This window comes from Myxocyprinus asiaticus, chromosome 47, assembly GCF_019703515.2.
Source record: "Myxocyprinus asiaticus isolate MX2 ecotype Aquarium Trade chromosome 47, UBuf_Myxa_2, whole genome shotgun sequence".
NCBI classification, from domain to species: Eukaryota; Metazoa; Chordata; class Actinopteri; order Cypriniformes; family Catostomidae; genus Myxocyprinus; species Myxocyprinus asiaticus.
Window position 1 is genome coordinate 26,815,776 of NC_059390.1, and position 23,033 is coordinate 26,838,808.

At 38.7% G+C, this 23,033-nt stretch overlaps 1 protein-coding gene across 1 annotated transcript in view; it reads left to right on the plus strand.

Annotated features, from left to right (window-relative positions):
• Window positions 1–23,033, plus strand: part of LOC127437000 (copine-8-like) — a 257,856-nt gene that overhangs the window by 118,119 nt on the left and 116,704 nt on the right. The window contains exon 6 of the mRNA XM_051691580.1: window positions 7,010–7,049. Within this exon, the coding sequence (XP_051547540.1) occupies window positions 7,010–7,049 (40 nt within the window). The remainder of the gene's footprint in view (window positions 1–7,009; window positions 7,050–23,033) is intronic.

The following is a 23,033-nucleotide window of genomic DNA, read 5'->3' on the forward strand; positions in this document are numbered from 1 at the left end:
CGAGACCGAGACCAGTAAAGGCTGAGTCTAAGACAAGAGTTTTTTATGAATGTATTAAATGTATCATTTAAAGAACTGTCGACTCTCGGCGCATATATCAAATAAACCTCATTTATTCTTTTCTTAAGCTTATGTTGATTAAACAGTATTGCCAGTTGAGAAAAAATGACACGTCCTAGGTTAAGTGAACAAATTGGTATTACAATTACGACATGTCAATGTTAACAAAATGTTGGTGAAAAACTTAATTTCAAAGTGCCTATGTGACTCAGCATGGCAATACAAACTACCAGCTTCTGTATACTAGTTTTGTATTCCATTCAAGTAAATATTTCTGCTACACAAAATACAGTATTACTGTACTATAACTAAAATGGGCCTAAAAACCAAACAATAATTTATTAAATATAATAATGTTTACGCAGAAAGTTAATATAATCATTTACATTCAATTTGTTAACAATCTCCTCAATTGCACTACTATATTTCATTAATTGTAAGTCAAGTAAGCATTTCTGCTCACTTTTGCCTGCAAGATTTCATCTCGGGGTATGCACAGAAACGTTAATTGTTAACATCGATGAAACATTAATTAAAATTAACACTAGCTTATTGATCATTCAAATTTAACAATCATCAAAGATAATTATCAATTATCAAAAATCAATAGAATATTAATAAGGATTAACATTGACGGGGCACCACCCTGGAATCAGGGACTAATAACCAGATAGTATAATAGTCTCAATATTAGATTGTTTTCTTAGGAAAATCGACATCCAAAGAATATCGATTTTTGGGGAAAAAAAACAATGAATGAAGGCTTGAATCCGAGCACTGACATCCCGTCAGCATGACACAGGTGTATGCAAAACAAATCAAAACACTTCTCTTTGTAATATAAACAAAGTTTATTTATGCAGTAACATCAATTAATAATTAATACAATGCAGTCAATAAACTTCCGACTTACAACTACAAACTAAACAGTGATATGATTAGATATGGAAACTAAAATAATCCTATAACACATGAGAGTGTGTGTGTGTGTGTGTGTGTGGTAGTACAAGAGAGAGAAAGAGAATTAAGTGACGGCCCCAAAGCCGATTTCGTGATCGTGGGAGAGAAAGCAGCTGTTAGTTTATCACTCAGAGACACGGTGGACGGCTCGTAAACCGTCCCACGGTCTTTGATTCTTTAATGTATAAACTCAGTTTGCCGGTCTCACCCGCGATGGTGGAAATGCACAACAGTCCAATGTGGTTGGACCACAATACAGCAAATCAAATTCGTGATAATTAATACCCTGAGTATTAATAATGAGTGGACATGGCGGTCCGTAAACTGTACAAGCAATAACCTTGATACACGAGAATAACACACTATAATATTCAATCTCTGCCCAGGCGTAAACATCTTACTTGAATCGCATGAGGATGCAGAATGTGTGTTCATCCGTCCTTTAACTCAGACTCGGTTCCTCGAGGCTCGGGTGATGACGGGAGGCCGTTTCCTCACTCTGTCGGTGGGCAGTATGGCTGCTGATTCACAGCGGGCTGGCGGAGAAATCAGCGACGTTGACTTGATTGAAGAGGGAAGAGAAATCTTTTCTCTTCACTTCTGCAGGCAAATGGATGAAGATGCAGATTGCTCGGCATGTTCGGTGGAACACAGAGTAATCTCAACTCGTCCAGCGAGATGGAGATTGTATGGCCACAGTTTCAAGTCGGACATTACTTCCTTGTGCCACGAGGCTGCACCTGAGAGCAGCGATGAGCTGCGTCTACACACGACGAGCAAAGTTGCTGGAAGCAAATCCCGGAAGCATTTCAGAGGTATTTCTACTCCTGATGATGTCATGGTTGAGGTGCGTTCTGTCATGTGCCTCATCCAATAGGAGTTGAGAGTTCGATCCTTTAGTGAGCAAGGCTTCATGGGATTTGTAGTCTGTTTTGGACTCCCTTTGTTTGATTTTGGCGCAGTTTTTATCAGTAAGATTTATGACTTGATATGGGGCCTGAGTTAGGTTTTACGACTGTGTTAGGCGTGCCTTTGTCTTCTATCTGAATACATGAGGCCCAACAACACGTACATCTCTGAGATGTCTGTTTTAGATCTTTTCATCTGGAAAGTATCTAACATATGCTAAACATCTTAAAAAGATCAGATTTACAATCATTATAAATCATAAATGTCTCAAAGACATTTGCGAAATGTCTTATTGACATCCAAGACATACTTATTGTCACATCTTATAGACGTATTGCAGAAGAGCAAACAACGTAAAATAGACATCTTCTATCCATTTTTGGCCCCTTCTCCCCACAAGTCGTTACCTGGCTACTGTGCTAAACATCCTGTGCTAGTACTCATGGTGGTATTCAGCATACTTTAGACCCTCAGCATTGCCCAGAGGCTTGTCAATTTGACGTAAACCAACACATCACACTAGAAAAAACCTTCATGCTAGAGTGAACCAGGGTGGTTCACGCTTTGGGGATTTTCCTCAGCGGCAGGGTCTTGGAAAACTTCAAGATAGAAGGAAAAAAGTAATGGTGCTAAGTACAGGAAACTCCTGAGGGGGAAACCTGCTGCAGTATGCAAGAGGATAGGGGCTTAGAGTGCAGTTCACACCCACAGGACGATGACCCCACACATACTGCCTAACATTAAAAAGAGCCACACTGTAGTGCCTTAACCACAAATGTCGATGTCCAGGAGTGCTCCACTCAAAGCCCAGACGTCAATCTAGATAAGCATTTGTAGAATGAGTCAAAATTGCCATTTACACAAGTCAAATTTATTTGTATGGCAGCTTTACCGGAGATTAAGCTATAACAGAAAATGAATGAATATAATGCTAAAATTAGTTATTTATGTTTAGAACTATTAGTGGTTTAAATTAGTAAACTAAGTTAGTGTTGTGGGTCAATGATTAAACAAAATTATTTTGTATGAACTATAAGTTTAGTGTTATAGTCCTTGAAGTCATCCCGAATTAACTGAGGAAATACACGGAGATGCATTGTCCTTTGATTTTGGCTGATGAAGGCTTTTGTTAGTGGTTAATTCATTTTCTATGTAGTTCATTTAAGAGTGTGTTGTCCCTCCTTTGACCAAGATGATACAGGGATCATTCAGTGAGGAGCATCGCAGTCTGACTGGAAGTTTATGGCAGGTAATTTTGGTGAACTCCATCCTGAGCCCATGTTTCAGACAGTGGCACATGAAGAATCCCATGTCTTTGAGTTTGCATCAATTCATACTCTGTGAAGTCCGTCTTAGTAGACTGAAGTGAAGTCTGGCTGGAACAGCTGATGTTGGTCATCATCACTCGGCAACATATAGCAGTGGGAGTCGCACATCAGGCAGGACCAGAGATGGATCTGGCAGGCTCTGATAACCTCGGGATATAATCCAGAGGTTTAGACAGGGAAAGAAATAGAATAAAATTAGCGTAGATGCCATTCACTTTAAAGCAGGGTTAAAGAAAAAGAGAAGTGTTTATAGTTCCAGCAGACCTAACTAAAGCAGCATAACTATGAATTGAAGGATAAATTAGGTGTTTGCCTGGCTGAATAGATAAGTCTTTAGTCTTGAATTAAATTGAGAGAGTGTGTCTGAGTTCTGAACACTGCTAAGGAGACTAATCCATAATTCAGGAGCCAAATATGAAAATGATCTCCCTCCTTTCATGGATTTTGATATTCTCGGTATTGTTAACAGGCTGGAGTTTTGCGATCGTAGTGAGCGCGACGGATTATAGCGTGATAGAAGGTCACTTAAGTACTTTGGAGCTAGACCATTCAAAGCTTTGTAAGTAATTGACAGAATTTTAAAATTAATACAAAACTTATCAGGTAGCCAATGTAACGCTGATAAAATGGGGCTGATACGATCATATTACTTGGTTCTGGTCAGCACTCTGGCTGCTGCATTTTGAACCAACTGAAGTTTATTTATTAAACCTGCAGGACATCCACCTAGTAATGCATTACAATAATCCAGTCTTGAGGTCATGAACGCATGAATTAGCAAGAGAGAGCATGTGCTGTAACTTAGCAATATTTCTGAGGTGGAAGAATGCAGTTCTGCAAATATTGTACATTTGTTTTTCAAAGGTTAAATTGCTATCAAATATAACACCTACATATTTTGCTGTAGAATTTGATGTTACAGTACATCCTTCAAGAATCATATATTTTAGCAGGCAGAAAAGTCCATTTAGAGGTGGAGAAAGTTATTACAATTTGACTAAATATTTTAAAAACAAACTTGCATTTTATTTAGACACTTTTAAAGATATTAAAGGAATGATACGGGTTCAATACAAGTTAAACTCAATCAACAGCATTTGTGGCATAATGTTGATTTCCACAAAAAAATATTTTGACTCGTCCCTCCCTTTCTTTAAAAAATAAAAATAAAATAAAATTTAGCTTACAGTGAGGCTCTTACAATGGAGAGTTTAAAGGCAGAAATGTGAAGCTTGTAATTTTAGAAAAAGCACATACATTAATTGTTCTGTTAAATGTATTATTTGAGCTGTAAAGTTGTTTAAATCATAATTTTACTGAGATTACAAGGTTTACGGCGTTATGTCGTAAAATTGGATATAACTTTACACAGAAAAGGTTAAGTAATTTTGTCACACTAAAATCATGTTAACACACATATACTTTTTTACGTCTTGTGGCCAAACTTTTGAAACAGTGAGTATTTTAACATTTACGGACTGGCCCCATTCACTTCCATTACAAGTGCGGCAAATTTTTGCTTTTTTTTTATTATTCTTTTTTTCTTCTTTGTTTTTTTTTTTTTTTTAAAGAAGAGCAGGGACAAGTCAATATTATTTGTGGTGGTAATCAACATTATGCCACAAATGCTGTCGATTGCACTTAACTTGTATTGAACCTGGAATATTCCTTTAAATAGGGAAAGTAAAAACTCCATAGACTCCACAGACAGAGAGACAAAACCATATTTAGACATCAGAATATCATAGATACTTGTGAGTGGGCCACCCAGAACACTTTAGCAATCACCTAGCAACCACCCATTACACCTTAGCAATTGTAAAGCAACAACCTGGCAAACCTGGTGAGACTTTCATGGGCATGCACCGTTCATTTTTTTTTTTTTTTTTTTTTTTTTCAGAAAATGTACAAATGTAAAAATCTAGTTTTACCTCAGTAACATGTCTGGAACTGTTTTAACATGATTTGTATTGAGTTATAAAAAGAAAAAACAGAACAAAACTAGTTCTGTACGGTAACACAATGAAATGTAAAAAGTCCAAGAGTGGTCAAAATACTCTGTAGGTATTGCATTCATTTAACCTAGTTTGCATCTCTGTCGAGACCCCCTCATTCCTGATAATTATTCCACCTCTCAGAACCTCCCTCGGGTGTTGACTATCTCTCCAGCCATTGTTCCCTAGAGAGAGAGAGAGAGTAAATCTCACTTAAATCACGTCTGACTGTGTGTGCTTGTGTTTATTTGAGTTTGAAAGCATGCTAGTGTGTTTGTTCATGGGGGGTTAACCTGTGTTAATGTTTACAATTATTTTGATAATCGATAATCTAATTACTTAAAAGGTTGTATTAAGCATATCTACTAACAATAAAGAGGACAATATCTGAATGACATTCACTGAATTAAAGGGAAAACAAACAACATTTTTATTAAGTTTAATTCAGTAAAGAAATTCACTGCAAAAAATCCTGTTGTTATCAAGTGTTTTTGTCTTGTTTTCCATTTAAAAATATCTAAAAATCCTTAAAACAAGATACATTTACTTGAGAAGCAACATATAAGATATTTAGACTTTCTTTAAGAGAATGTATCTTAAATATAAGTGTATTTTTGCACTTGGTTATACTTCTGCGAGTGCAGTAAAGTCAAAATATACTTATATTCAAGATCTATTCTCTAAAAGCAAGTCTAAAAATCTTATATGCTGCTTCTCAGGTGAATGCATCTTTTTCTTAAAGGATTTTTAGATATTTTAAAATATTTGTATTTTTAATATTATATTCAACATTCTCAGATAACAATTTTTTTTCTTCTGCAGTATAGCTGCTAAAGTAAATGTACATAGTTTTAAAGGCGTTTTAGATATTTATATTGGAAAACAAGCCAAAACAAAAATAAATCAAAAATAGATTTTGTTGGAGTGTATAATGGGGCGAAGACTACCCTCTTTCACCTTCTGTTCACTTCAATCCATCTTTAACTCACAAAAAAAAAAACTCTCTCTTATAAATAAAGCTGCGTATTGCCAATTTTCTTCACGATAAGATATGTACAGTGACACATATTATGATTCAATAAGTTGCAAGCCATCATGTTATAATCTAGCTGCATCAAGTGCGTGTGAGTGGGACGAGCGTCCCTGCGCCATTGTGTTCATCAGTCGGATCCAGTTTCAATCTCTCCCCCTTTAGATTGTGTTACTTCACGCGACTCATAGAAGCGGCGCTGAGTGCACAGAGAAATGCCAGTTTTGGAGTTTGTAGTTATTTACATGACCTTCTTCCATATTATTTGAACTTTCTTAAAGCTATAACATTGACTAATCATTTCAGCCCTAGTCAATGTATGTGGTTGTTCTGCTCTGGGGTCATGCAGTATTTATGAATGTGAAGATGTATACAGATGCTTTATAGAACATCAGAGTCCCCTTAGGACTTCTTATGTAACAAATTCATCTTATTTATACTTTCAAAACACTCATAAATACACATCAGCTCAGACCTTTTGAGGGAGAATGTGAAGAATCACGTTTTGAAATTTGTCAAAATGAAAAGAAAAGTGAATTATTCTACTGAAAGGGATGGTTCACTCAAAAATTTTGAACCCCTATGACTTACTTTCTTCTGCAGAATTTGATGCTTTTATGGTGCTTTTGCATCCTTTTCAAACTTTGAATACACTTTGAATACAATTGAATACCCATTCTGGTTTTGTCTTCTCAACATTTCTTCTAACCTTCTATTTTGTTTCTCAGGTACGATGTTGACTCCAAGAGCACCAATCTCTCAAAACATGTAAGTCTTTGAAACTGCCCCATGTTTCCTCTCAGCTTCTTTATAAACACTCACTCTGATGAACTACTGTAGATCAAGGAGTTTAGGGCACCATCATACACACTCGTCCCAGAGTGAAACCCTCTCACCCTGCTTGTAATCAGCAAGTAAGTTTATATACAGAGAATAAAGGGGCAAAAGTGGGTTAATAGATGCATGTGATTAGCACAGCTCTAACAGAGCTGGTGGCATGATTGAAGCTGTATTTTGGTGCTCAGGCGGTCCCTGAGGTGTCATCTCACTCGCTCATGATGGGTTTGGAGTAAAATATGTCAATTGTGGTCCCATCTGTGCCAGCATGCGACAGGGCTGTAATCATTCATCTGATTTCAAAAGATGTCTTTATTGGTCAGTCAATCAATCCAATCAATCAATCAGGGTTATCCATCCATCCATCCATCCATCCATCTAGGGCTGTCACGATTATGAAATTGTCAATTAATTGCTGTCAATTAATTGCCAAACAAACAATTGCAATTAATACGATTAATTGTCTCTTTTAGATCTTTCACGATTAATTGTCATAATTGTTAAGGTGCATGTGTGCTTCATACACCTTAAGAAGTCATGTTTACAGGTTTAACTTCACATATAGAAATCAAATAATAGAACAGGAATATATGATTAAGGCTTTAAAATCTTATGAATGACAGGAAAAATAATGTTTTAAATATCAAAATATTTCTGAATACTTAAAATATGTCTCTCTCTATATTAGGATTCATGACCACCATTTCCCATTACACGATCATTAAATTAAAGTGAAACTGGAGCGCTTTGTTCACTATCAAAGTTTATATTTGAGCCTCTGCTGATGGTGCGTGCATCAGAGTGCTTGAAGCGCTGTACACACTCTTCCAGACATGAGCTGCTCTGGTGATTGACGTCCGAGGTGCAGCTCAGTGACGCTTGGAGTTCAATTGAATGACACACAACTGCGCCGTTCAAAGCATTTACACTCACGAAGCACTTTATTAGAAACACTATATTAATGCTGGGTAGGGTTTCCCTTCACTCTCAAAACAGCCTCAATTCTTTGTGGCATGGATTCCACAAGATTTTGGAAACTTTGAGATTCTGGTCCATGTTTTGCATCACACAATTTCTGCAGATTTGTCAGCTGCACATTCATGCTGTGAATCTCCCATTCTACCACATCCCAAAGGTGTTCTACTGGATTCAGATCTGGTGACTGGGAAGGCCACTGAAGATCAGTGAACTCATTGTCATGTTCATGAAACCAGTTTGAGAGGACTTTTGTTTTGTGACATGGTGCATTATCATGCTGGAAGTAGCCATTAGAAGATGGGTAAATTGTGGCCATGAAGGGATGCACATGGTCAGCAACAATACTCAAATAGGCTGTGGCATTCAAGTGATGATTGATTGGTATTAACTGGCCCAAAGTGTGCCAAGAAAACTTTGCATACACCATTACACCACCACAACCAGCCTGGACTATTGACACAAGGTAGATTGGGTCTATGGATTCATGCTGTTGGCACCAGTGTTTCTCAGCAGAAATCGAGATTCATCAGACCAGGCTATGTTTTTCCAGTCTTCAACTGTCCAGTTTTGGTGAGCCTGTGCCCATTGCAGCCTCAGCTTTCTGTTCTTGGTTGACAAAATGAAACCCGACATGGTCTTTTGCTGTTGCAGCCCATCTGCTTCAAGGTTAGACATGTTGTGCATTCTAAGATGCTATTCTACTCACTACAATTGTTCAGAGTGGTTATCTGATTTACCATAGCCTTTCAGTCAACTCGAACCAGTCTGGCCATTCTCTGTTTGACCTCTCTCATCAGCAAGGCGTTTCCGTCTGCAGAACTGGATGTTTTTTTCTTTTTGGCAACATTCTGAGTAAATTCTAGAGACTATTGTGCATGAAAATCCCAGGAGATCAGCAGTTACAGAAATGCTCATACCAGCCCGTCTGGCACCAACAAGCATGCCATGGTCAAAATCACTGAGATAAAATTTTTTCCCATTCTGATGGTTGATATTAACTGAAGCTCCTGGCCCGTATCTGCATGATTTTATGCATTGCACTGCTTCCACTCGATTGGCTGATTAGATAATCACATAAATAAGTAGGTGCACAGGTGTACCTAATAAAGTGTTCAGTGAGTGTATACTGTATACAGTATTCGCTTAAAATTCTCTTAAAATTCCCTTATTCGGGCATTAAATGTTATTGGAAGTTGAAGTACCCAATAATCACAGTTATCTAAAATAGCCGTGGTTAGATCAAATAACCGCGATCAGATGATTATTTAATAATTGTGACAGGCATCCATCCATCCATTCATCTATCCTAAATGGATAATGTTAGGGGTACAGTACATAACATCCTGAACTCCTACTACCCATGATGCACTGTCATATAGGGGTGGAACACCTAATTGTTATTTTTTATTTTTTTTTAAGTGTTCTTGATGTTTCATTGTAAGTTTTTTTAAATCAGTGCATTGGTTTCTGGGTTCTTTGAGGCACCAGAACATGGTTTCCTTAATAACTAGAGAATAAAGAGGTGTAAAATTGCCTGTAGGTGTGAGTGAGAGTGTGACTGTGTTTGTCTGTCTGTGTCGCCCTGTGATGGACTGGCCATCTGTCCAGAGTGTTTCCCTGCCTTCAGCCCGAGACAGCTGGGATAGGCTCCAGCACTATCCATGACCCTGCATAGGACAAGCGGCTATAGAAAATGGATGGATGGATAAAGAGGTGTGGCACTTTATAAGGTTCTCCTATGGCATTATTACGCAAATTCGTTTTGATTCTAATTGGAACTTTTATTTTTAAAGCAATATTCCGAGTTCAATACAAGCTCAATCGACAGCATTTGTGGGTCGAGGTAATTGAGGTTACAGTGAGGCACTTACAATAGTAGTGAATGGGGCCAATTTTTTGAGGGTTTAAAGGTGAAGAAATGGGAAGCTTCTAATTTTATAAAAGCACTTACATTAATTCTTCTGTTCAATTTGTGTATTATTTGAGTTGTGTCTAGAAGGTAAACCTCTCATGTAAAATCTTTCGCACATGCGCTTTTCTTTTCTTCTTTTTGTTGCGTTGTTTGTACAACTGGTAATGTTAATCCTGTTCAGTTGCAGTAATGTTAGAATGTTAAAGTTGTAGCCTATGTCTTAGGTGCTGTTATGGTCTTTGTTTCTCTTACTGTGTTTATTACCCATTTCCAATAGCTTTTTAACCAACCTGATATGCTCAAACCAGCCCGTCTGGCACCAACAATCATGCCACGGTCCAAATCACTGAGATCACATTTTTCCCCATTCTGATGGTTGATGTGAACATTAACTGAAGCTGCTGACCCGTATCTGCATGATTTTATGCACTGCAGTCACACGATTAGCTGATAAGATAATCGCATGGATGATTGTTGGTGCCAGACGGGCTGGTTTGAGTATTTCTGTAACTGCTGATCTCCTGGGATTTTCTAACAGACTGACTGACTGAGTTTACTCATAATGATGCCAAAAACATTCAGTTAAAAGCAGTTCTGCGGACAGAAACGCCTTGTTGATGAGAGAGGTCAGCAGAGAATGGCCAAACTGTGTCGAACTGACAAAGTCTACAGTAACTCAGATAACCGCTCTGTACAATCTTGGTGAGAAGAATATCATCTCAGAATGTTATTCTGAGATGCGGGTTGACGCTGTTTTGGCAGCACAAGGGGGACCTACACAATATTAGGCAGGTGGTTTTAATGTTGTGGCTGATCAGTGTATTTGTAACAGTCTGGCTGGAAACTTGTCGTTTTAAATGGGTTTTAAACAGCTCATACAATCAGCTCTTTAAGGAAGAGCTAGTCCCTGGATTTATCTCTTTATTTGTTTAAACATTAGTGGCTTTTATCATATTGCTTTTGCGGCTGTTTTATACAGGTACACACATACAGCTTTTCACACATACAGCCTTTTCCAGAAAATAAATGCAATTGTTTTCCGTTTAGAGGTCATGTATGTAGGTGCTAGGGGTTGTTTAGATCAGATTTACCATCAGAAATAATTAATAATTAATATTTATTCATTATTAATTCATATTTAAATTAAATAATAGAATTTTCTATCCTATAGAAAATTCTATCCTTGGGGCACCACTCTTTGACAAGAGAAAAATGATAGCAAGTTACTGATCGAGTCTCATAAAAAAAAAAAAATAAAATAAAAAAAAATGTATCTACCCTGAAGGTTGAGTATTTTAATTAATCAAAATAATCAAAAAGGGGAGGAACTAGTTAAATTATTGCCATACAAATCTAATAGTAATCTAATTATAGTTAGTTTCTAACACCAATAAAATAACAGTACGCTGAGGTAACATGGGAGTTCTTTTTTGTTATTAACAATTTTTATTGATTCCATTCAACAAATTAAATAAACATCACAGAAAATGCAGAATCAAATTATGTACAATTAAACCCTTCCCCCCGAACACCCCCACCCGACACAAACACACCCCAGTGGTCATAAATATTTGGAAAAATAAATAAATAAATACAAAAAATAAATAAAAAGCATATTTTCAACAAAAAAATCAAATTGAACACACATATTTAAAACTAGAGGTCCCTCTCCACTACCCCTCCCCGAAAGCCTACCAAAAAGGCCAAATATCTGCCCCATTTCCTATCAAATAACCCCAGATTTTCCAGCCTTCTATACATCCCTTCCTCAAAGGCCGCCACCCTCCCCATCTCCGAGCACCACTCATGAAATGAGGGCGCTCCAACCAACCTCCAACCCCTTAAAATAACCTGTCTGGCGATCATGATGCTCGTTAGGACCCAACTCTTTATGTGCCGATTCTCAACGTCAATGACCACCCCATCGCCCAAAATACAAGTCTGGGGCAAAGTGAAAGCCGAGTGCCCAATACATTACATATAAGACTCTGAACTTTCAACCAGAACTCCTGGATCTCAACACCCCCCCAAAAGACATGAGTTATGTCTCCAACCTCTGATTGACATCGCCAGCAGGTGGGTCTGTCTTTAAGACCAAGCCTATACAATCTGGAGGGGGTCCAATAAAATCGATGTAAAATCTTAAATTGCATAAGGCGAACCCTTGCATCTCTAAATGCAGACTTGAAATTTTTTAGGATCCTAGCCCACACCCCCTCCTCCAATGTCAAGTTTAGATCTTTCTCCCATAATTTTTTGAGAAAATTCAAAGTTCCGTCCCTCAGAATCTGAATTATCAGGGAGTAATACACTGATGCCTCATGACCCTTCCCAAAAGCAGCAATCACCACTCCCAGAGTATCTGCCGCATGGGGGGGGGGGGGGGGGTGCGTGCCATTCCCAAAAACAGTGCAGAGTAGGTGGCGCAGCTGTAAATACTTATAAAACTGAGATCTGGGAATGCCAAAATGTTGAACCAAATTTTCAAAAGGTCTCACTACTCCACTCTCATATAGGTCACCAAGTGTATTAACTCCCCTCACAATCCAATCTGACCAACAAAAAGGGGATGCGGTGCGGCTTAACCTCTCCGGCTAGTTTAATCGAAAGGCTTTGCAGTGGCGAGATAGGGGCAAGAACTTCCTTTTCAATACAAAACCAGGGAGGGGCTCTCTCAGGTGGAAGCGACCAATGGGCCAAATGTCTAAGACCGAATGCATAATAATAAAACAAAATCTTGGGAAGGCCCACCCCACCTTTGTCAATCGGCCTATGTAACTTATTGAAATTTATCCTGGGACGCTTACCATTGATGAAGGACTTTGCTATGCTATCAAATTGCTTGAAGTAAGAGAGGGGAACATCTACAAGGAGAGACTGTAGCAGGTAGTTGAATTTTGGAATACAATTCATTTTAATAACATTAACCTTCCCAATCATAGATAAATGTAATGAAGCCCACCTGTCCACATCATTTGAAAACCTTTTTATTAAGGGATCAAAATTAACTCTGACTAAATCAGACAAATTTGCTGGAAATAAAATTCCCAAATACTTAATTCCCTGTTTGGGCCACTGGAAGGCACCTGGCTGGAATGCCGTTACTGGACAGTACGCTGTCAAATCCAAAGCTTCGGATTTAGACCAATTGACTTTGTATCCTGAGAACTTGGAAAAGGAGTTAATAATTCTGTGGAGGCAAGGCATAGATCTAGTAGGGTCGGAGACGAATAATAAAATATCATCTGCGTAAAGCAGAAGCTTATGCGCCACACCTCCCGCAATCACCCCTGGAAAATCATCCTCCTTTCTTATCGCGGCTGCTAATGGTTCCAGGGCAAGACAGAACAATAATGGGGAAAGAGGGCAACCCTGCCGGGTGCCCCTATCCAGAGTAATATAATCTGAAATTAACCCGTTTGTTTGTACCGCTGCTACAGGGTGTCTATAAAGTAACTCAATCCAACCAATAAATGTACTCCCGAACCCATACATTTCCAAAATCTTAAAAAGATATTCCCATTCTACCATATCAAACACCGTTTCGGCGTCAAGTGAGATGGCAGCGACTGGAGATTGATCATTCGCTACTGACCACATGATATTGATGAGACGCCTAATATTATCAGAAGAGCTACGGCCTCGAATAAACCCCACCAGATCTATATGTATAAGTGATGTCACAACTTTACTTAATCGATTAGCCAGAGTTTTGGACAAAATTTTTACATCTAACTGGATCAGGGAAATTGGGCGTTAACTTTTACACTCACTTGGATCTTTGTCCTTTTTAAGAATCAGACTGATCCGGGCTTGCATCATGGTTGGAGGAAGCTTTCCATTCTTTAATGATTCCGTATAAACTTCTAACAAAATTGGAGCCAGTTCTGTAGCATAAGATTTGAAAAACTCAGCGGCAAAGCCATCAGGCCCCGGAGCCTTGCCTGTAGGCAAGGCCTTAATTACCTCATCAAGCTCCTCCAAGGCAAATTCTCAGAATCAAGAGAATTTTTTTGCTCAGTTGTCAGTTTAGGGAGATCTAATGGTTCCACAAAGTTTCTAATATCTTCATCAGTAGATGAAGACGTGGAACTATAGAGATCAAAGTAGAATTCTTTAAAAGCATTATTCATATTAATGGCAGAGGTAAATATTTCACCACCAGCAGATTTCACTGAGGGAATGGTAGAAAAAGACTCTTTATATATCTAGCCAAAAGTTTTCCTGCTTTGTCCCCTGACTCAAAGTATGACTGTCTTGCCCTGAATAACCAAAACTCCACTTTCCGCAACAAAATAGAATTATATCTATATTTCAATCGGGTCAATTCTCTGAGGCCATCGGATGACATACGGCGCTTCAGCTCTGCCTCGGTTGTTTTAATATTTCCTTCCAACTCCACAAGTTATTGTGCTTTGGATTTTTTGGTGAATGAGGCATACTGTATGATCCGACCCCTAAGAACAGCCTTAAGTGTCTCCCAAGCCACACCCACAGAGGATACTGAGGACCAGTTGGTCTCCATATAAACATTGATTTCAGCCTTTAACATTTGTTGGAAATCAGGATTTTGCAAAAGGGACACATTAAGGTGCCAACTATATGATTTATTTTTCTCCGTATGTGGCAACACCTCTAAACTCACCAGGGCATGATGTGAGACTAAAATGTTTCCAATTGAGCAATCAACAACAGATGAAATGAGGGATTTGGATATAAAAAATAAAAAAAAAATCTATTCTAGATGAAATCTTATGGACTGATGAAAAAAATGTATAGTCCTTACCAGATGGGTTCAAAAGTCTCAAAATATCCATAAGACCAAGATTTTTACACATCCTGTGAAGCGTCAATGTTGCTCTAGGGGGCTTACACACTTTTGCTTCACTATGATCAAGGACTGAGTCCATCAAAAGATTAAAGTCTCCTCCCAATATTATATCATGAGGGGTGCCAGCAATTTTCAGCATCCCTTCAAGATCTATAAAAAAGCCCTGATCATCAGCGTTAGGTGCGTAAATATTAGCCAAAATCAACCTTTGCCCTTGAATTTCAGCTAAAACAATAATGACTCTCCCTAATTTATCTTTAGTCTGTTTGAGACATTTGAATTGTATATGTTTATTAATCAATATAATGACTCCCTTGCTCTTACTTGAGCCAGCACTAAAAAAAACATGTCCCATATCTTCCCAAATTTTTCAGCTTCCTGCAGGGAGAGATGTGTTTCTTGAAGAAACACTATATCATATTTCTTATGTTTAAGAAAAGTAATAACCTTCCTTCTTTTTATGGGGTGCCCCAATCCATTTACATTCCATGTGGAGAGAGATAGTACACTCATATTAACATTTGACATTTTGATATAGTAGAAAAAATAAATTGTGTGTCAAAAACAAAATTATACAGGCCACATTCCCCATTAGTGAAACAATCAAACCCTGAACTTCCCCCCAGACAAAACAAACAGAAAAAAGAAAAACGTGTGCATTAACCCCACGCATGAAAGCGCCAACCGGCGACAATCCCCCTAAACTCAAAAGGTCCATGAATGCCCACGAGCCCCCACGACAACTTTGCCATCGGATTGCTCAATTTTGCCTCACAAATTTGTGAGGCAAAATTACATAACAGAAAATATTTTGTAAAATAAACCCCAGCCAATAGGAAGAATGAACACAAAGAACATGTATATTCATTCACAGAACTGTCTCAAAGGTGTTGTTGGGCCTTACGTATTCAGATAGAAGTCAAAGGCAGGCCTAACACAGTCGTAAAACCTAACTCAGGCCCACATACCAAGTCATAAATTTTACTGATAAAAATCACGCCAAAATCAAACAAAGGGAGTCCAAAACAGACTACAAATCCCATGAAGCCTTGCTCACTAAAGGATCGAACTCTCAACTCCTATTGGATGAGGCACACAACAGAACGTCCCTCAACCATGACATCATCAGGAGTAGAAATACCTCTGAAATGCTTCCGGGATTTGCTTCCAGTAACTTTGCTCACCATGTGTAGACGCAGCTCATCGCTGCACTCAGGTGCAGCCTCGTGGCACAAGGAAGTAACGTCTGACTTGAAACCGTGGCCATACAATCTCCATCTCGCTGGACAAGTTGAGATTACTCGGTGTTCCACTGAACACTCTAACAGATCCGAAGGAGACCACCAAGCAATCCGCATCTTCATCCATTTGCCTGCAGAAGTGAAGAGATTAAAGATCTCTTCCATCTTCAATCAAGTCAACGTTACTGATTTCTCCGCCACCCCGCTGTGAATCAGCAGCCATACCGCCCGCCGACAGAGCGAGGAAACGGCCTCCCGTCATCATCCGAGCCTCGAGGAACCGAGTCGGAGTTAAAGGACGGATGAACACACATTCTGCGTCCTCATGCGATTCAAGTAAGAGGTTTACGTCTGGGCAGAGATAGAATATTATAGTGTGTTATTCTTGCGTATCAAGGTTATAGCTCGTACAGTTTACGGACCACCGAGTCCGCTCGTTGTGATTAACACTCGGTATTAATTTTCACGAATTTGATTTGCTGTATTGTGTTCCAACCACATTGGACTGTTGTGCATTTCCGCCATCGCGGGTGAGACCGGCAAACTGAGTTTTCCATTAAAGAATCAAAGACCACGGGACGGTTTATGAGCCGTCTACCACGTCTCTGAGTGATAAACTAACAGCTGCTTTCTCTCCCACGATCGTGAAATCGGCTTTGGGGCCATCACTTAATTCTCTCTCTCTCTCGTACTAACCACACACACACGCGCGCGCGCGCGCGACCCCTCACAAACATTCTGGCACACATTTTTGGCTAGTAGATAGCTTCGTGATAAAGCTCAGCTTTGTCCCTTAGCTATAGTACAAGCGGATACACGCTGTAACTGGTAGACGCCATTGACTGTTTTCTCTCCGCCCACATTCACGGCCATATTCTCTGCCCGGAATTCTCGCATGACATACTCTCCACGAGAATCACGACCGCCATTTGTGCGTGTCCCTCCTTACGCACACACACACACACACACACACACACACACACACACACACACACACACACACACTCGCTCTCACACAAACACCATCATGTGTTATAGGATTATTTTGATTTCCATATCTAATATCACTGTTTAGTTTGTAGTTGTAAGTCGGAAGTTTATTGACTGCATTGTATTAATTATTTATTGATATTACTGCATAAATAAACTTTGTTATATTACAAAGAGAAGTGTTTTGGTTTGTTTTGCATACACCTGTGTCATGCTGACAGGATGTCAGTGCTCAGATTCAAGCCTTCATTCATTGTTTTTTCCCCCCAAAAATCGATATTCTTCGGATGTCGATTTTCCTAAGAAAATCTAATATTGAGACTGTTATACTATCTGGTTATTAGTCCCTGATTCCAGGGTGGTGACCTTATTAATATTCTATTGATTTTTGATAATTGATAATTATCTTTGATGATTGTTGAATTTGAATGATCAATAAGCTAGTGTTAATTTTAATGTTTCATCGATGTTAATGATTAGTGATTATCTTTGATAATTGTTGATTTAAAGGATAAAAAAAACTAACATTGATTCTCATCAATGTTCTGTTGATTTTAATAATTAATAATTATCAAAGATAATTATTCATTATTGCTAATAACCAAACCCCCTCCTAAATGTAGCGCACTACATTTACTGGAGCCCCATATGAGGTTTTAATGAGTTACATTCAATTAATTAATTTAAATATTAATTAATAACTAAAGAAATAATTATCAATTATTTCTGATAGTAACACTGATCTAAACAACCAGTAAAGCCCTACAGTGTGATCTTCCACAAAACAAATTCCAGCTGATATAAAACCGTTCAGATTCCTCAGACAGACAAATGAATGTTCAGTGAGCCGGCTGTTATGAGTTCAGCGGATGACGTAATCGTTCCAATGTCCCATAACAATACTCAACAAAACAAACTACAGCCAGCAGGAGGAATAAGCACGAAGAACGAACAGATTAATCCACAGCTGTTCCAAAGGAGTGTTATTCAATAGAACAAGCTCCAGCCGCTAAGCGGAACCAATACAAAAAGAAACAAAACCGGCATCCCGGTTCCCCGGATGGCCGTGTCAATTCACTCGGAGGCCGCATAAAAGTATATACCATGACTTACACAATCCGTCAACTTTTTAAAAAACATCCTTTGTGTGAGCATGTAGATATTTTGCCGTCATCCGTAATGTCCACTCTCAAACTGGCCGGGAACTTCAATGCAAAAGTGATCTTTCGTCAATGCAAAAGTTTCTTTAAGGAAAAGTGTTATTCACAAAAAAATCTCCAGCCGCTCGGCGGAGTCAACGTAAAAAGAAAAAAGAAACCAAAATGATGCCCAGCTTCCTCAAAAGCCAGACTAATTACAGCGAGTCGACCCACTCACATGAGAAACACCCAGTGATTTACTCACCCATTGATTCAATAAAAAACATTGCCTGATTGGGACATGTAAATACTTTGTGACCGTCCTTCGTTTCTATTCTCAGTTTGGCCGGAAACAGAGCAAAAGTGATCTTTTGCTGATGTAAGAGTTTCTTACAATCCTTGAACCGATCGCGTTTCTCTCATCAAACTCGCAAAGTCCGGGAAAAAGAAAATATTATGGTTCTTCCAAGAAAGCTTCCCTTTGTTCCTCACCTGGCACAACACAAGATCTTTATCGGATGATCTCAGAAATCTGGCCAGAATCGATCGGGGCCTATCTCCCTCAGCAAATCTGTGAGCTGGGACTCTGTGAGCTCGATCGATTTCCAGCTTGTGGCCTGTTATGTTGAGCAGACTAGGGAAAAGCTTGTCTAGGAATTTCACCATATGTCTGCCCTCCTCATGCTCAAGAATTCCAACAATTCGAATGTTAGTCCTGCGGCTTCTATTCTCAAGATCTTCAAGCTTTTCAAGGAGATGTTCCAAATCAACTTTGGTCGCAGGCGGATTAGCAGTTAATTCCCTCTCTGAAGATTCCAGACAATTGATTCGTCTCTCAACATCAGTCACTCTTGTAACTAACTCGGAGAATTTTATTTCCATCGCCGTAATCGATCGACGTATTACAGTGAGATCCTCCAAGTCAGCAAGAACCTTCGTCAACATCACCGACATGTTGGTCAGCCCGAGGATTTTGACTTCTTTGCCTTGTTTTGCCTCAAAGAGCAAATGTGTAACTGGGTGTATCAAATTTCACCAGATTATAAATAAAATTTGCAAAAAATTTAGCAAAGTGTGCAGAGCTCGTCGCTCACACGTCTGCTTCTTGCATGGTGTCACGTGACCTCAACATGGGAGTTCTTGACGTGGCACAGGCTGGCTTCAACACAATATTCAAACAAAAACAAACAGGAGTACTACTTATTATAATATAACAAGATTTATTATAATCAAGCCGTAATGAACACACCCAATACTAGCTGAATATAACCAAAACATAACAAGGAAAACTAACAGTGGAGCTATATGCTAGTGTGTGTGTGTCTAGATGCAGTAACAAAGGAACCAAAATGGAGGATCAGATTCAAAATGGAGGATTAGATCCAAAATGGAGCTGATACCACGTGAAGGTGGAAATGAGCGGACACACAAAGGAACTGACGAAACGGGCGGGAGAATTTGGTTCACCAGCCTGAGTCAGACATAAGCTGTGGCACCGCTCACTCAGTGAATATCAGTGAGAGAGAGAGAGAGAGAGAGAGAGAGAGAGAGAGAGAGAGAGAGAGAGAGAGAGAGAGAGAAAGGTGCATGCAGTTTAATTGAGGGTAACCGCTCGTAACAGCGGGACTGAATTACTAGTTCAGATCACTCAACAAAACAAACTTCACCAAAAAAAAGAAAATCTCCTAACTCAAAACAGCAAACACAGAGCAGAGTTTAACATACAAAATATACTCAAAACATCAGCATTTAGAATCAAATATAAGATTTAGTTGCGCAAGAAAATCACAGTTTCTAAAGCCTTACTTGGGAAATCCTGTGTGATTTCAGTAGGGTTGTCCGTTAGAATTCCTGTGGCGTTGAGCGGTCAGGAGAAATGGTCTGGATGGTCCCTTGTCTTACGCTCGTCAGCGAAAAGATGCATCTCTGCTTTATTCTTCGGATCCAGCGGTGGAGAAGAATGCAGAAGGTATTCAATGTTGACAGAAAAAGAGGGAGAAGGGAAACTGGTCGCCTTTCCGTTTTTCGAAATAAATTCACTGTTGTCTTGCAGTGAAACTGAACCGGTTATTATAAGTATACTAGAAGACTTGAACAAAGCTAAGTTAATCTTACTCTACCGTGGCCAGACGGTGAGGTTAGAAAAACATGGTCTCTTTGTTCTTAGTCCAAAAAGGAAGGGAAACTCCTTCAGTACTGCACAATACAGATGTCCCTTAACAGCCAGCCGGAGCTTAGCACAGAGAGGCCAAACTACATCTGTCCGCTGGTTTTATTGACAAGATGATGTCATCGGTCGTAGGCCACTTTAGACCAATGGCGTTTGAGACTGGGTCCATGGGCGGGACTTCACATCCAGTTGTGAAATTGTGAAGGATCCTGGGAAACTGAGTTCAATGTCTCTCCTTTGATTATAGAACAAAGGGCCATGTGGTCTCTGCTGCCATTTTGAGTGGGCCAAGGCCCTGCATGTATGAACAGGACCTGTTGTGAAATACCAGTAAATCAGCTCTGTCATAACATTACCGTACAAGTTCAGTTTGATGCTATGTGTGAACAAAGATGTAAGATTAACGGTTTGAACGCATACAAGATCAGGACGTAAGAAGTCTGATTTGGGTCAGTCGCAAAGTTGACAAAGATGATGCAATTGATCTGCCTATATTCGTCTTAAATTTGTGATCAGCGATCGGCCGATCGTGCCTAAATTTAGGGCCGATCTTTTTCGCAGCACGCAGGGAATCACACGCATACACTGCTCCTCTAATGAATGAGCGCTTACTCAGCCCTTGATGCATGACAGAGTGGCCTCTGGAGGGTGAATTGTTGGCAATTCTAAGCATTCACAACTATAAACTTTCAGACATGCTGTAATACAGATGAATATGCCGGTTTGTTTTTAAAAATGTGTAAGAATTACATGTGTATGAATATTAAGTTGCCCATTTTCTAGAGTCATTACGGTAGTAATTCTGACTCACTGCATTGTGAGCATGGAGAGGATAAAGAGACTGCTAACGAGTATAAAAACGAATTAAACAACAAATAAACATGCAAATACAAATCTGAGTACACGTGATGTAACATGAGTTGTGACAATCAGATGTTGTGTGGAGTGATAGAGACTGTTTGAGCCATCATAAGCACTTTTAGCTTCTCACTTCAACATGAGCGCTCTCGGTGTCAATCAAACGTGCACTCTCCAGATGCTCTCAATATCTCATCAGTCACTCATCTCAGCGCTATTCTGTGAGGATCCCAATTTAAATCAGATTAATGTGTCATTGTACCACTAATAACAGATATAACCGTTTAACCTTCAATAAAGGCACCGCGTCTTCACGCATTTGCTTAATAATTAGTGATTTGTGTTACAACAGGATGCCAAAGACAGTAAACAAATCATATATACTGAACAAAAATATAAACGCAACATGCAACAATTTGCATGTAACTGCAACTGAGTTACAGTTCATTTAAGGAAATCAGTTAATTGAAATAAATTCATTAGGCCCTAATCTAATCTAATCAATGCGTATGGAAAATTTCTGGGACCTTTTATTTCAGCTCATGAAACATGGGACCAACACTTTATGTTGCGTTTATATTTTTGTTCAGTGTATATTAATGATTTCTCACTGGAGCAGTTTTAGAGCTTGTAATGGATATATTTTTCTTATTTTTGAAAGTATCTCTGCTGTGTGTGATGATCTCGTGGTTTTTGCTGGTTGCCAGTGTGTCACAATGACCTTTTGATATTGACAACAGAACTATTAATAATGCAAATAAATGTTAGCAATTCTCAATTAATGTAATTTTAATGTAATATTGGTAACACTTAATAAAAAGTTTTCATTTCTTTAACATTAATGCATTAGGTATCATGAACAAACAATGAACAAAATATTTTTAGAGCATTTATTAATCATAATGTTAGTTAATAAAATACAATGTTCATTAGTTAATGTTAGTTAATGTGCATTAACTAATACAACTTTTGATTGAAAAAATGTATATGTTGTAACTAACATTAAGTTCATTAGTTCATGTTAACTACAGTAATGTTGTTAAATAATGTTAAAGAATGGAACCTTTATGTAAAGTGATACCATAATTTTACTGTGTGGGGCATAAACATATAACTGCAGCATATAACTTGCAAAAGTGTTGCAAAGGGCACTTTAAGAAAAAAATAAGTATCGACCGATCTTAGTGTTAAAATCGTTAAGATCGTATCGGCCTCAAATTTCCTGAATGAACTCTTTCATTCTTTTATGTCTGTTACTTAAAGAAAGAAAAAAAAAAAAAAAAAATCGGCAATCGTAATCGGCCATGAAAAATCATGATTGGTGCATCCCTAGCAATTACTCCATCCCGTTTAACGGCTGTGACTTGGGAGTCAAACATTTTTTCAATTTGGACAGAGTGAAGTGCTTCTGTCAGCATCTTGCAGGAACAGTAATTGATTCCGTTACTTATGATAAAATAACTAGCCTCTCTGGAACGAGGTATACACAGGACCAAAAGCCAGGTGATCAGTTTAACAGTTTAAAAGTCATTTTGGCAAATTACCAGTGTTGGGGAGTAGCGGTGTAGCGTGACCAAACGCTACATCATGTTGGTCATATTATAACTAATAGCCTTCCTTATTGTGTATAAGCCAAACTTTTACCGGCAAAATGTCTGACGATCTGGCAGCATATTTCTGTTTGCTGATCAGAATCAGGCAGCGTCGTCGTCTTCTTTTGTAATGGCAGATCACAAACAAAAATAGTGAATTACCGCCATCTACTGAGAGCTTATTACAGCTCACTTGGATAAGAA